This window comes from Telopea speciosissima, chromosome 2 (assembly GCF_018873765.1).
Source record: "Telopea speciosissima isolate NSW1024214 ecotype Mountain lineage chromosome 2, Tspe_v1, whole genome shotgun sequence".
In the NCBI taxonomy this organism is placed as follows: Eukaryota; Viridiplantae; Streptophyta; class Magnoliopsida; order Proteales; family Proteaceae; genus Telopea; species Telopea speciosissima.
This window is the reverse complement of record NC_057917.1, coordinates 17,838,489-17,855,372: the sequence shown is the minus strand read 5'-3', so window position 1 is coordinate 17,855,372 and position 16,884 is coordinate 17,838,489. Positions and strand designations below refer to the sequence as shown.

General features: G+C 37.8%; 1 protein-coding gene across 1 annotated transcript; it reads right to left on the bottom strand.

The window, feature by feature from the left end:
* Positions 1–1,122: 1,122 nt before the first annotated feature.
* Positions 1,123–16,696, bottom strand: LOC122652604. The gene is made up of 3 exons (XM_043846388.1): positions 15,872–16,696; positions 7,149–7,421; positions 1,123–1,668 (listed from the first exon to the last, which is right to left on the bottom strand). The coding sequence occupies exons 1-3, from the start codon at positions 16,622–16,624 to the stop codon at positions 1,402–1,404; spliced, it is 1,293 nt and encodes a 430-aa protein (XP_043702323.1). The 5' UTR covers positions 16,625–16,696; the 3' UTR covers positions 1,123–1,401.
* Between the last annotated feature and the right edge of the window lie 188 nt (positions 16,697–16,884).

The following is a 16,884-nucleotide window of genomic DNA, read 5'->3' as shown; positions in this document are numbered from 1 at the left end:
ACCATAAGCTGCGAAAGAGTTCCAGCAGGTTCAAATTGATGGTTCTTTAAAAAGGAATCCTGGGTTGAGATAAATTGAGGATGCTACGAGTTGGTGCCAGAGACTTTCTGTGATTCAATAAGAAAAGATATGGCATTATATCCAAAAGTAGCATGGTGATTAGCATTACTTTTGGTACAACATGAACCAGCCTTGTACCAGGCCAAGTTCCAGCAAAATGAAATCCAAGCCAACTCTAAGCGGATTCCACATTTACAACTTGGGAACTGAAAGGGTCTGCTAATTGTTACAATCCCAGTGCCACCTAGGGTGTTCTCAAGAAAGAAAAAGCTACTACTCGAAATCTGTTCATTAATCGAGTTGAAAACCCCTAGAAGAAGGTTGAATTACTGTTTCAGGTCAGGATGCAAACAACAGTAAACCCACCCGACCCATATACTCTTTTCACATACGTTTGAGGGCAGAGGATGCTAATACTTCTTTTCTTTTACTTGGTTGGTAGGCAAGGTTTTATTGATTAGCTTCCTTCTACAAAAGAATTACAGAACTTGGCTGAAGATCCATCCATATCTTATGTGCAAGAGCTAAATCATTCTGACCTAGCAATGTTTTCTTTCAATCCATTTCCTTTTTTTCCCCAATAATAATCCCTTTCCGTAGTTGGATTCTCCAGAATCAGCTTCAGGGTGGTATGTAAAAACTTGATAGAGTAATAATACTAGGCTGGGTGTACGAATAAGAAATCAAATTTCCAGCTAACATAAGGAATTTCTTCCCCTTTTTTGGTAGAAAGGTAGTCCATAAAAGAAAAACAAACTACATCACTCCAAAAGCTTCTAAAAGCCAAGGAAGAAAAAAATCAGGCCAAAGGAAATCAGAATAGACACCCGAAAAGGAAAAGATGCCACCATATGAGTGACCAAAATTTTTTTTCAGCAAAAAGAAGATTTATGGAAGAAAAACTATCATAATAAACTCACCATCTAATATGAAGTTTCTATAGACTAATCACTACAACAATCAGAAAAGTCGAGAATTCCTTGAGTGCTAATCAAGCACTAAGAGGACAATCAAAAAGTACATAGTAAAAGTGCTTCTTCAAGTTTATTAGTGCAAATTTCATTTTAAAAAGAAGTATCTTAGTCAAAATGTGGGATTGATCCTTTCATGCCCCAGAAAGTACGAGTGTACAACATTATTATTCTTACAAGATGATCCAAATTTGTTAAATTCAAAATGCTGCAAATGCAAAATGCCTTTAATATTAATTCCATCTCTATATCAAACGGGCAAGTCTCACTCTCTTTAAGCTTCAATTGCACAGGAAAAGAAAGCTTAAAGAACAACCCCCCCCCCCCCCAACAAAAAAAAAGAGAGAAATGAAACCATTTTAAAAAGTCATTATGAGCTACCTTTTTCCAGCTTTTCAGTCTCTTCACGGTTCTTTCTTTCTGCTTCCTGAAGCTCTCTTTCTGCATCCTCTTCTTCCTCCTTTTGGTCAAGAGCTTCAAACTCCTTTTCTGCAGCCATGGCCTTCACTATGGGATCTCTCAATTCAGATATTAATCCACCCCCGATCTTGTACTCTTCTTCATCTCCAATGAGAAATAGCCGCTGATCAGGTCCTGTTGCCATAGGAATGTCGACCGCTAGAAGCTTCATATCATACTGCAGAAAGAGAATTCCATAGGGTCATTAAAGTCAGAACACAATCTTCCCCCACGATCTAGAAAGCTTTAAGAAACATTGCCAGGTTGTTCAAGCACCACCCTTTATTAATAGCTTTTGGTTCTAGTTTTCAAACAAAATGGTATGCAAGGATTGAAGTAAACAATTCACAAAAGAGCTCTGGGCAAGGAAGTTCAACAAAAAATACTTTCAAATATTCCTTTAGGTACTGTTAAGTGTTGTCTCGGTTTACTGCTGCAGGTTTATTCTATTGTTTTTGTTTCTTTCTTATTAGCATTAGTTAGCGAGGGGTGTTTTGGGTATTGCATCTTTAAGTTACTTAATTGTACTTGGATTGATTATAAGTAGAAGTTAGAAGCCCACGGTTCAGTAATTCTGCTCACAACTCAACCGTGGCTAGTTCTCCCTCCTCTCGGACTCTCTTGTTCTTCTCTTTCTTATTCTCCTAAGCTACTGGTTTTATTGCTTTGATATTCTCACAGGTACAAAATCAAGAGAAAAGCGAAAAGTAACGTCCAATAGTCCACAAATAGCATCTCAGTTACTGAGGCAAGCAGGTGGTAGCAAGGATTTAAGTATCGGTATCGGGTATCGTATCGGTCAGGCGATTTTAAGAGACGTATCGTATCGTATCGGAGATACGTATCGATCGGTGCAAAAACGCATGAAAATGATCAAAATACACATGAAAATACACTTTTGGACACAAAAAACAATATAAACAAGCAATTTGTGTCATATATCATGCATATATACTAAGAATTGTGAATAATCAATAACCAGACAAGTGCAGCACTTTGAAATTGTTATAAAAGATTAAAAGATGAAATTCCTTACATGAAGAGTCACTCTATTGCCATGAAGAATGTCAGGGTGGATCAAAGTCATGTCTGTAAGGGTCTTTAACAATAGGAGCGACTAGGATGATGTTGTGTACTGTCCGAACATAAGCATAATACTGAGCCCAGTCAAAATACTGATGGTAGTGACTCTCCCACTCATAGTAGAATCGTGTGTACTGCTCTGGAGTGGCTAATGTCACGACAGCACTAGGTTGTGCTTGTGCTTGATTCTCTCCGTATCCATAACTTTGAGGAGGTGACAAGATCTTGAACAAATCTCCCAATTTCAGACCTTACATAATTGCTAGTTAACCACTCAGTAGAGGTGAACATCTGTAGCAGCCCATGCTTTCGGGAAATGAGGCTATCAATTGCAATGTAATTTGTTGCAAATCTTGTTGTTGCAGGCCTCACTAAATCCCCTTGTGTATAACTCCTCATCAATGCCAAAACCCAACTATGGTTGTAAATAAAGTTGGTGATTTTCCTTGCATTACCAACCAACTTTTGGACCTTGGGCAATTCTCCTATGTCCTTAAACATCAAATCTATGCAATGAGCTGCACATGGTGTCCAAAATAAATGTTGCCTCTTTAACATAAGCAACTGACCAGCTTTCTTGAAATTTGCTGCATTGTCAGTTACTACTTGGACAACATTTTCTTCTTCTATGTCCTCCACAACTTCATCCATTAACTTGTACAAGTAGTTGGCATCTTTGATTTCACTAGATGCATTGACCGACTTGTGGAAGATCGTCCTTCCATCACAGTAGATAAGAAAATTAATGATGGATAATCTTGTTGGTCCACTCCATCCATTACACATGATGGTCACTCCATATAGTGGCTACTTCTCCTTGAACCTCTCTACATACTCATGCACCTCTTGGACAATATCATCCAAGTAAGGCCCAGCAATCTCATGAGGTGTGGGTGGCTTAACATTTTTCTCACACAGCTGAATCTCCTTTGCCATGGCCTTGAAGTGGGGATCTTTGGCCTTATGTGATGGAATCATAGAACTGTGGAACCATCTGGAGATTGCTCTACCTATCCTTTTACTAAGTGTTTTGGGTTGAAAGCTTTCTTCAATCCTCTGTTGGCTAGCATCCCTTGCTCTATAGACATTAGGATCCATGTCTCTGATATCTGGGCTCTTCTTTCTCTTACCCTTACCACTCTTTGTAAACTGGTCAAACATCCCCTTCACACTGGTTGCTCTACTAAGGCCAACAGACTACTTACCCTTACTTAGAGATGGACGACAAGAGGAGCCAACACCAATATCTACAGGGCCTTGGCTGGGTCGAGCTAATTGACTTCTAATCAATTGCTCAGCTCTCCATTGTTGCTCTTTTGCTTCATGTCTTGATTGTTTCATCGCCAATGCCAACTCTGGGTCCTCCTCTGCTTCCATATCCGATCCTTCATAATCTTCAAAATCTTCCATCAAATTTTTCACCAATGCATCAACATCATCATGTGCTTGCTTGGATTTTTTTTTTGGAATCTCTAAGGTGTTTTTGCATTGCCCCCGCTTAACTCTACAGGGCACAGTGTACACTTGGAAACATTTCCATATCCTCCTGCCATGTGCTCTTTTTGCCGAGTTACCCCACCTCCAAGATGTTGGGTGTCACAGAAGTTGCACTGTGTATGCAATCTATTATTGTTTATTTTGGTACAATAAGACCACCCAATGTTTTGTTGTCGCGGCATCGTCCTAAATACCAAACAAAAGTAGATAACTATATAAGATATATATTAAACAATATTCAAATCCACACATCAATAATTTATTATTAATACAAGTATAGACAGACATTATGATGCATGTCATGCATTGCATCATCTTCTTTTATTTACTACCTAGCAAAGTTGCCCTAAACAATATTTAAACATTTTTATATTTTCTACAACTAGTTACACATTATTTAATTTTTTGAATAATGAAAAAAAAATGACATAATGTACTACATATATGAATCTAAGTCTTTGATTCTATTTCAGCCAATTATACATTTTATCAAACTATAATGAAAGAGTATAGATGGAAAAATCAGATTTTTTACATTTTTTTACGCATTTTATAAATTCAGAAAATACCCACAAAAAAAAAAAATACAGATTTTAGGGTAAATGTATAATCTTCTTGGGATGTCATACATCTATACATAATGTACTCCATATCTTATAAACATTACCATTTGTTTTAAAGTTAAGAAGAAAAAAAAAAAAAAAAAAATTCATTTTAAAGAAGGAATTTTCGGTTTTGGGTAAAAATGGTCAAAGAAACATGGATTTGAAACCAAATCTTTGTAAATGCATACAAAGAATGCAATTTCTATGTTTGTTTAACATATTCTCTTTGATTCATACCAAAAAACATACCAATAATCAAAGATTAAAGCAAAAGATTCAAGTTTTTTTCAAAAAACTTACCTAACCCTTCAAGAACAGCTTTTGAATTCGAATGTGGGCTGTTAGATCCACCAAATGATGTGATTTCAGCTCCTCTAAGTTCGTTTTTGGCAAAGAATTGAAAGCCCTCAAGAAATCTTACCCAAAAAGCAAGTTTAAATGTGTTTTTGGAAGGGTTTCTCAAAGCTGGGAAGACCTTTTTTCCGCCAGGACTGCTAGAAATCGAGTTTTAGGTGAAAAGAATGAAATGGCCATGTGTTTTTTAAGTTAACGATACGTATCGAGTCGTCTCGATATGTATTGGTATGTATCAGTCGATACATATCGATACATATCGAGACGACTCGATACGTCTCGATACATATCATTTTTTAAATATAATAAAATAATCTTTTTTAAAAACTCTCGACTGTATCGATACGTATCGATCGTATCGTATCGTATCGGTACGTCTCGGTCGATACGTCTCGATACAGTCGAGACATTTGCATTTTTTTTAAAAAAAAGATACGTCTCGGCCTGTATCGTATCGACCACGACCGATACCGAGACGTATCGGCCGAGACGATACGATACGGACCGAGACTTAAATCCTTGGGTGGTAGTACGATCCACTAGGGGAAGACCCAACTGGACGATAGTAACCAGTCTGTACGCATTCCATTTTGCAAGACCCACAAAGAACAATCCTGGTTTGGATAGTTAGAACTCCAATAGGACTGATCTTGACCTAGTAGATTAGATTGAACCAACTGAATGGTGTGAATCGCACTCCTGGCAACTGCACCTCAAACCTCAATAAGCCATCCGTGCAATCTAATGGCCATAGCTTTGATAACCAGACCAAAGTGGTTCATCAAAGGAGATATGACTTAGATGTGACCAACGGTGGTTTGCCCAACCCAGAAACAGTTCTTCTGAAACTGGTCAGAACCCAAGAGAGTTGGTTTGAGCAGTCAAGTTTATATTGGGTTCAGTTTGTCAGATTCATCTAAATGTCAAACTGGGTTGAGCAACTGATGTAGATAAGTCACTTGGGGCTTATTTTAGTGGAAATAAGCTTTGGGTTGGGTCATATATGTATTGGGACTTTAATTCCATGGGTTTATTTTGCAATTGGCCAATTTAATGAGCCTAAAATAAAGGTAGAAAGTAGGAAAACGATATTTGCTTCATTAGTTTAGTTAGAGTCTTATTTTGAGTCTATTTTCTTTACTTTCCTAGTCAAATTAGGTTACTTTATTACTTAATGATAGGGTTAGGCCTTTCTTTATAGTGTCTAAGTCTATTTTTGAGTCTTTTTTATAAGTTTGGAAGGGAGGCCAGCATTGTACACGAATTTGATTAATAAAATATTGGCTTTAGCCTTTGTGATAATTCTGAGATAGGTTGGGTGAGATGCCCAGGCTGAGATAGCCATTCCCTTCCCCCATCCCCTTCCATCGGTTCTTGATTCCAAATCCTAATTGAGTTTAAGAGTGCTACAAGCTGCTGGGATTTCTTTCAACTGATTGTCACATCGATTTCTTGAAGATTATTACATCAAGATCATTGGTGCTTCAACAGGTTACAAATTTGTGGTTTTTTTTGTTATTTGTTACTTCAACCAAGGAAATTGTTCCTCATTTGAGTTTCCATTGTTCTCTTATTTCCCTTCATTTTAGTTCCCATTGTTCTCTTGTTTGCCTTATTTTTAGTTCTCATTGTTCTCTTGTTTCCCTTATTTTTAGTTTCCATTGTTCTCTTGTTTCCCTTTTTTTTTTTTTTTTTATTGATGAAATTATTTCCCTTATTTTTAGTTCTCATTGCTCTCTTGGTTCTCTCATATGATTTTAGTTCCCATTGCTTTCTTTCTTGTTCTTTGGAGATTTTCTATTTGATCCTGCCTGGGATTAGATCTATTCTGGTCTAGTCTTACATGAGCGGCACGCTGGCTCCTTCTCCAAATGCAAGTGACACTATTGAAGTTACTTCTATCTAAATGAACACATAAAAGTTCAATTCAAGTAAGGACAACAAGGGGAATAGATAACTATAGATTCAATAAAATCACAAAACAAACAGAACAATATTGGTTCTCATTTTCCTTTCATACACCCCCCTCAAAAAAAAGAGAGAGAAAGAGAGAATAGCCATTCATCTGTTTCTTGCAATGAAGAAAGAACTTAAATAGTAGCAAGCATGGAAAAATAACCTGTCCCTTTTTCTTCTTGACTTCAATGCTTACGAGGCCTCTTCTTTCAGAACCACGTATCGGGAAAATAAGGAAACACCTCTTGTTCCTAACCCTTGGCTTAAAGTTCTTTAGGCTGATCCCTCCTCCTGACATCACATATGCTCTCATATCTGTTCCTGATAGAGGGGCACCCATGACCTCAAGTATCCCAGCAGAAGTGTTTAACTTCCTCATGGCTATTCTATAAATTTTATCAGGGTTGATTGAGAATCTTGAGCGGACATACAGGCCCTGAAAATTGAAAATAGAACAAGAAAACAAAACACCCAGCTTCCAATAAGATAACAGGATAGTGTAAAGTAACAAGATGTTTTTTATAATAGATTTAAGTGATATAGACGTCAAGACCGTCAATAATTCAAAACAAAAAAAAAAAAGCAGAACATTTGGGACAAATGCAGCCATGATCCACCATTCCATGTTCCCCCAAGGATGATCCCCAATGTAATCAACACAGATTGCATGGAAGCTTGGTATGAGTTGGAGGGGCTGTTGGTTCTTGCTCCTTGCTTTCCAACTTCATTAATTGCATCTCACTAATTCTAAGTCATTATTTTTCTGGTGTTCCTGTTTCTTGCTTTAGCTATTTCACAATAGTAACTATGTTACAAATTTCCTGAGGTTTAAAATAACTGGTCAAGAAAAGTTCCGCTTCAGGACCAGATTATTACTGAACCATCAGAAATGATAGGTCCCAATCCTCATTAGCATGATATTTCCTGATTTTCATTTTTAGGTGGTACACTACCTATTAGAGATAAAGACTATAGGTATACACTATTGTTACAACATAATTGAACAATGAACACAGAAATCAAATTGCATATCAAGGGGCACCTTCTGAGAAGAAAGATTTGAAAGTTCAAAAATTAGGTAGGTTTTAGAAATGTTCCTCAAATGATATAATTCAATGGAATTCCTCTACACAAATAAGATGCCAGACAAACCAATACCATTATACCACTCATGGTATCAATTATCAATACTATACAGACCGACACAGCCGATAAGCATCAAGATTCCCTCTTTACAAGCTACACTCGATCCTACTTGAGGATGTAAATGGATCGAATTTGATTGGATAGTGGCATTATCATATTCGTATCCGCTTATATTCGGACGGATTCGGATAGTTTCCGGATAGTATTTTTTTAATATGGATTCTCCTAAATGGATATGAACGCGGGTCGAATATGAATTTTTGACTATCAATTGACATCTTTACCATTTTGTTGATGAGGGTTAGGGTTGAGACTTGAGAGTCCAACAACTACCCTTTCTTCTACTCTTCTTAGTCTTTGATTTTCTTACGATTTTTACTTTTGAATTTATCCTGTATTTATTTTAATAGATATGTGATTCCCTGTATCACAGTGCATAAAACAATATATATAAACCAATAGAAAATCTAGAAAAAGAATCACATTATCTTAACTTATAAAATTATTAAAATAAGAAAACACAATCCAATAAGGTAACTTAATTGGATAGACAGATACAAAGATATATTTCAGACATTTTATTACCGTTGGATTGCTAAACGAATCGGATAATAATCGGTCGGATAGGGGGGATTATCATATTTGTATCGGATTAGTTTTCGGACGGATTCGGATTCTCCTAAACGGATACGAACACGGATTGAGTACTGATTTTCGAATATCCCTTGACATCCTTAATCCTACTTTGGTGGTATTCTCATGGCTGGTTTGGATTAGAACCCTAACCTGCTAATTTTTTAGTTTGTTGCTAATTTGATTTTTGTGGGTTATTTTGGGACTAGTAATCTAGTCATACATTACTAGCAGTATTTTTATTTTCACATATTACTTATTTGGTTCAGACCTTTAGGGATTACTTTAAGCCAGTATCCAAAGACGCAAATAGATGTTTTTTTTTTTTTTTTTCTCAAATCTTCTTGCTTAATTGTTTTCTATTACTTGTTAGTAAATCACATAGATGCCGTAAAGAAGGGGATACCTGAAATTGATTGGAAATCATTATTCATTGCTAATTTATTGTGCCCAATCCTTTAAAAAACTTGTTTTGCATGTATCATCAGCATATCCATGCGTATCAAAGCATATCGAGCGTCTCTTAGATACATCTCCAAGACATCTCTTAAAACCAGCTTTTCGATACACTGCCCAATACCCGATATTTGACACCTTGAGTGCCACTGAAATGAAAAGTGTCCCTAGCATCTTGAAATGGAAGGATATGGTCTTCATAGCCATGTATCCCAACAATGTGGCCTAACAGCATAACAAGGCACTCAAATTCCAAGCTTCCCATAGAATATCAGGCATAGATCTCTTGTCCATAGTTGTCATGGCATCTAGGAGACCCAAGGCATTGGAGGGGTCCTGGACGTAAGGTGAACCAACAAGGAGACCAAGGCATCCAAAACGCCCGCCTGGCCACCATGCGTCCAAGGCGACCAAGGCACCTGGACGCCTACACATCGAAGCCTTGACAACTATGATTGTCCATACTTGTTACTTGGACTTGACCACATTAACCTCAACTAGACACTCATCCGAACACAGAAGACATCACGTTACATCTCTTAAGGGCAAGGTTTTAAGTATTCTTCCATATCCGCTGATACTAACTGATACGTATCGTATCCTTAAGGTACCGATACGATACCTAAAAAGAATTGGTATTAGTACATGTAAGAAACCTCATCCTTTATATATAATCAATTGAATGCACTAGTCTTGTCGTACTTTGTTCCCCTTTTATACATGATATATTTTACATATTACTTATTTATAGTGTTTTATGTTAACCGTAATTTGAATGTATCCTAAGCATTTCCATATGCTTCTTGACCATTTCCACATGTATCTAGCGTATTTGGCATCTCTCCGATACGATATGTCTTTTAAAATCACCCTTCCGATACAATACCCAATACCGATATTTTAAATCTTGCTCAAGGGGCACCTTCTAAGAAGAAAAGATTTAAAAATCCAATGTTCCTTTATATGGTATAATTCAAGGTTATTGCTCCATAACGAGATATCAGATAAACCAGTAACATTTTCATAGAAAGTTGCCCTAGGATCTTGAATGGAAGAACATGGTTGTCATAGCCATCCATCCCCAAGAATGTTGACTACTGGCATAACAAGGGACTCAAATTCTAAACTTCCTGTGAAATAGCAAGCATAGACCTCTTTTTCACATCTATTACTTGGATCAGACCACTTTGACCTCAACTACCCACTACATTCTGTCCACAATCAATTTAGGGGCTTTTTAATCTTTTTCTTAAGGAATGGAACTAGATTTTCTCAAGATAAAGAAACACTATTTTACCTTTCCCAAGCCACCCTTCCCTACCATCTGTATGGTAAAGTGTCTCCAGGATCAAGAATCGGAAATCTTTGATGCGAGACAGAGAAGAGAGCAGATGAAGCATAAACAAATAAATCAAGTGCAACTCACCACAGCATCATTAGGTCCAATGGATCTCATTAATCCAATGTCTGCTAGTGGACTAAATTTATGTTCATTCAAGACTGTTGAAAATCTTCCAGTTCAAGTGGTCATGTAGCTTTTTGGTAATTGTCTTTTCATCTCAATTTGCTACTATATAGGTGACTTTAATCACATCTATTCTCTTATACACTTTAAGGTAAGCTAAGTTTGTCTTATTTCTTCAGGTTTTAAGTTGTGGATGGTCTACTTATAGCAGTTGAGTTAATCAGGAGACTTTGTTTTTTCTTTCTACATTTCTTTTTCGGTCAGAAGTATCTAGGGGCAAAGCAACCTCAAAATAAAAGGACTTGCTACAATATACTCCAACTGGACCTAAAAATAAGAAAGGAGAGGAAAAAACAGGAGGGAAAAGCCAAGTTTATCCAACCAAAACAAAGACCATTCAGATTGGATGCCCCAATATGAACACTCTGAACCCTAACAATTTAAAGACTTAGCCACCACCATTTAAGATGGTTCTGATGGTTACCAAAAAAATCTGCTTGTGTGGGTTTGTTCCTTTCAAATACCTCACATTACAGTGCAATAAGCATGCCACTTTTCTACCATGAGAAGACAAATCTGTGGTAACCTAATACACATAAGACCCATGTCAAGACACAGTCTTGTCAAGAGATGGTTCTCTTGATTCTACACCTAGTAGTGCCATGTAGCAGGATGATGAGGCGATTCCGACCATTGGATAGATAAGGCATGGTCTGGCCTGGCCCTATGTCAAGTTTTAAAGCCAGAATAAATCATAAGCCCTCCTAACGAATCTGCATATAATGAAACCTAAGGTTCCAAAACCATATTTTCTTCTTTGCTATGGGCCCACCCAAGTGATGGCATCTCAAACAAAAGGGTGCAGAGGCACTTTTGTAATTGTATGAACCATAAAGGACCCTCTTTAAAAATCAAAACAGAATCTGGAATGAAAGATAAGTAATTCTGGATAGAAGGACCTGTTTGCAAAGTACTGGAACTGGAGGGGCTGTTTGCAATATCAGAAAGAAGATAAGCATAAGTTTACCAGAAGAGACACAATTTATATGTTCTGGAAATTATTTCCAGAATTGCAGAATTTTCAACCCAACTTCCTTGTGATCGAGCCAGCACACACAAGACAAATCGAACCAATCTGGAACTTTGAATGGAAGGACCTATTTGCAAAGAACTGGAACTGATACAGAAAATTTTAGATAAGGCTGAGTTGCTGTTCTTGGTGACATGCTGATGCGGTTGCACTTCCATGGCTGGACCGGCTTGGCCCAGTCTGGAAACTCAGACCACAAAGAACCAGGTCCAAACCTGGGTTTGGATCAATAGGGGTGTTTGGGTATTATTTTCTTTATTTGGGGTTATTTTATGTTATTTGATGTTAGCGAGTTAGGAGCTTGAGTTCTATTTGGTTTGAGCTTCTGCCTTCGATACGATTAGGAGTCTTTTTTCATGTAAGCACCCCATCAAGATATACACATTTGAGCTGAGTAATTGAATAAAATGTTGGGTTAAGTTTTCCTCTCACGGCTGTGGAGCAGTGGATCTGTTATCAGAGCAGATCAACGCCTCCTATTCTCTCCCTTCTGTACTTCTTTCCTCTTGTTTCCTCTCCTCTACTCTTCTATTTATTCTATTTACCCTTCCTATACGTCCCTCGCTATCTTCTAAAATTTTCTGTACTTACAGTTCCCTCCCTCCATCGATCAGCTCTATTCGAGGCCACACTTGATACAAGACCTAAAAGAAAGCCCTCTATTGAACATGGTCATGCCACCTCAAACGACTTTCTCGTAACTTATCATGTATCGGAGCTATTCCCAGATCAGCTTCAATATGATAATTCCTTACTTTATCATTCCTAGTTTTGCCACTCATCCATCTCAACATCCTCATCTCCGCTACACTGAGTTTATCTATATGATGCTTCTTAACAGCCCAAAATTCCACACCATACATCATAGCCAGTCGTATGACTGTCCTATAAAATTTTCCATTAAGTGTTAAAGGAATACGCCAATCGCACAACATTCCGGACGCACCTCTCCACTTCATCCATCCCATTTTTATTCTCTGTAAAACATCATCCTCTATATCACCTTCTTTTTTTATTATTGAACCCAGATAACTAAAATAATCACTTTGCGGAATCTCCCTCTCATACATCACCGCCGTCATACTATTGTCCTATAAAATTTTCCTTTAAGTTTTAAAGGAATATGTCAATAACACAACACTCCGGACGCACCACTCCACTTCATCCATCCAATTTTAATTCCAGAGCATGATCAATTTTTTCACTTCCTCCATCACCAAAATAAATAAAAAATAAGATAGGTGATCTCCTTTAGAAAAAGTTTCTAGAGCAAGCTTTATTCCACCTCCCCCCCCCCCCCCAATTTTTTAGGGAATATTTCAGGACCTAAACAGGGCCAGTGCATGGCTAATTATTTTACTCTCTCCATCACCAAAATAAATAAAAAGGGGGTAGGTGATCTCCTTTAGAAAATGTTTCTTGAGCCAGCTTTATTCCCACCCACCCCCCATTTTTTAGGGAATACTTGGGAACTAAACGGGGCCCATTGACTTAAATTTTATATTATTAGAGAAGTTTTCGAATCTTATCTAAAGAACCTCTGGTTTCATTAACCCTATTTGATTAGGGAGTATCAATGGTCAAAATACTCACATGGAATTAATCGACGACAGGATTTATCTATTTTAAATTTTAGGCCATAGGATTTATAATAGACCATAGTCATGTGAGTAGATAAAGGTCTCAAATCATCAATTTTTCATGCAAGCCAATGAAGGCTTGCTACTATATTGCAGATTTTCTGGTCTAACCAGTATTCAGATCCCTTGATGGTATGATGCTTTCACCACCACCCCGGCTTTGATTGCTAGAGGTCCTTTTTTCCCAAAAGTTATTTAAGTGAGGGGTAAAAAGGGATTAAATATATATAACATGTTGTCTTTGTTGTTATTTTTTCACTTATTTACTGAAACTCCCCTTAAACATATCCAAATCATACCCACCTCTATATACAACAACAACAAACTCAACCTTATCCCAACTTAATGGGGTCAGCTACATGGATCCAAACAAAAGGAAAAGTGAAAAGAAAAGACAGAAAAAGAGGGATGGGGAAATAGAAGAGAAATGAAAGACGCAATATGAAAGAAGAAAGATAGTAAGAGGAAAGAAGCCCCAGCACGACAGAAGAATCTCAGCTAAATGGGGTCTGCTACATGGATCCTTGCCCTCCAATAGGCTCTATCTGAAGTCATACTTGGTACACGACCTAGGCTATGCAGGTCCTTCCTCACCACTTCTCCTATGTTCATTTTAGGCCTACCCCTAGCTCTTTTAGCTCCTTCAATCGGATCATATCACTCCTCCTTACTGGAGCGTCCCAAGGCCTCCGTTAAATATGACCATACCACCTTAAACGACTCTCTCAGAGCTTGTCATTGATCGGGGCGACTCCCACGTCCGCTCTAATACGATCATTCCGTACTTTATCCTTCCTCTATATATCACCCTAAAATTCCATAAACCTTCATCAATACCTTCAATGAATTGTCCATACATCCATAATCAACCAGCTTTAAATAATTTATTTCAGTAGACTATTTCCTTGAAGGTTGTGCTTGACGCGTTGGTCACATGCTCACTTGCTGAACGCTTGGTCACAAGTTCAAGTCCTAGAAACAGCCTCTTTGGAAACAGGGGTAAGGCTGCATACATTTGACCCTCCCCATACCCTGCTAAACGCGGGAGCCTAGTATACTGGGTACAGCCTTTTTTTTTAGCCTATTTCCTCAATCAACAAGCCCTAAAATCATCAAGTATATTCTGTCCTGCATCAAGCACGGTCCGCATAGTCAAGCAATAGGTCACTTACCATTGAGTCTGCTTCCCTAAAAAAGATGAGCAATAGCAGATGCAGCATAACTAACATGGCAAAAAATCAAGGATCTAAGATTCTAGAATCACTAGAAAATATCAAGCATAGGCACTCATTCAAATGGATTGCCCTTTTTTTACTTTTCCTTTCCAACTTTGTTGGAGAAGTATCTTTCGAGAAGTCCTAGAATTTTTAAGATGAAGAAATACTTTCCTCTGTTACAACTCAGAAAACACCTCTCCATATCCTTCCCCATGATACAAATTTCATGTGGCTACTGCCTTCTAACAAGCAAATTATCGAAAAGAGAGACCCTTCAACATTCTAATTCCATGAAGAAGCCCAGTCATCTTCAACACTAAAGATTCAATCACCCATTAAGACCCAAAAAATGTTAAGACTACCTAACCTCGACAATTTCTGCCTACGAACATCACCTCAAGAGCCAAGAGGTTCCGACAATATACCGAAGCCAAAATATGGAGAGGACAGAAGAAATGCCTCCCAACCCAAGAAATATTGTTGAGGTTAGCCCATCTAATCCTAACAATTGAAGACTCAATGACCTTCTTGCACCTTCAACTTATCAAAAATATTTAGCATCCTAATAGCCTTATTCTGAAAAATTCCTTTTATGTCCTACCCAATATCCACAAAGATAGATAAAGAAAGAATATCTCTAGAAGTTTTGAACTTTTAGCACATAATATTTATCAAGTAGCAAACTATGTATCATGAACGTAGTAAAATGAAGAAATTTTATCACTGAGGAAATAGCTCACTTTGTAATCAGGTATTTCCTCTCCCTTCTCTAAGCTTTTGTGCAACCAATTGCATAAAAAGAAGTTTTGGTGTCATACAACGACTGTTTCATTGCTCATAATCTAACTCTAACGGTGACCAAGTGAAAGGCAACAATGCGTTCATAGGCTCGGGTTTACATGGTCATCATGGATGTGTGTGTCCCTCACAAGCGTAGGGATGATGATTCAGAGTACCCGTGTCCAGAATTCAAGTTTATAAGAGAACTTGGTAACAATGGTCATAAAGCTTCAGAACAAACAAATGCCTGAAATTTTCCAGACTATTTTATACAAGCAGTTTAGTGAGTGAAATTATTCACGGCATATAGTCACCAAAGTGCTAGCTCAATTTCATCATACCTAAACCAAAGAAACAAAAAGAGGAAGAAGGGAAAGAAAATCCTGAAGAACTCGCTAGAAACAACCGAACAGCCTTGCATTCAAGGAGGATAGCGAAGTGAACATCCAGAAAACTCACAGAGAACGCAACAATGGAGGCTGAAAGAGCAAGGAAGCCGTACTTCGCCATGCCTTCCGAGAGCCCCACAAATGTATTTGCGATTCCAAACATAAGTCTCCACAAAATAATACAAAATGCAAAACCTGCAGCTCCTACCAGCAACAGGAAATTCCTCTTCCACAAAGCCTCAATTTGCAGGCCAACAGCCTCTCGATACCGTGTGATCGCGGAAGAGATAGCCGAGATGGGCTTATCGACCACCGTTTTCGTGAAGTTGCCATTGAGCTTACTGAAATCCGAACTCTTGAAAGAGATATACCTAGACCCCAATGAATTCCCATTAAGCATACTAAACCCTAAGCTTCTAGAAGAGAATGGTTGAAGGTTCGAGTTAATCTTGGGGCTTAAAGGTCTCGACTTTGAGAACCCAGTCTGGAAAACTCCTGATGAGTAGTACCTCAGAGGATATCCACATGATGGAGAATGGGAATTATGATTTGAAGAGATGACATGAGAAAATAGACCACCTGATGATGTGGGTTTAGAAGAACAACCATTGAGATACACTTTCGATTGGGTTTCAGATACAAGATTTCTTAAATTTGAGAACCTGGATGAGAAAATTGCAGCAGAGTGACTTGGCATAGAATTTTCATTGGAAATAGCGTATATATTTTGCTTTGCAGAGAAAATTGATGTGGTTTTTGAGGGGAATTGATTAGAATATAGTCTGTAGAGACCTTTTGTAATTTTACTCGAGGGTTCTGCCATAAAGATTTTGATCGAGAGAGAACGAAATATACAAAGATTAGAGATGGCCTCAGAAGGAAAGCATCAGAAGACTAACAAGGTAGCAGAAGCAAATTTTTCACTTCTTCACTGCCTTTGACCTGCGAATCTTTATGCACAGACGCACCCCGTTTGTTTTGTTGCAAAATGAAGGAAATTGAAGTCATGAAATGCGAAGGAAATACAAAGAAAAGATAATGATCCATTTTCATAAGCCGTTTGCTTGGATGGAAAAATTTTTC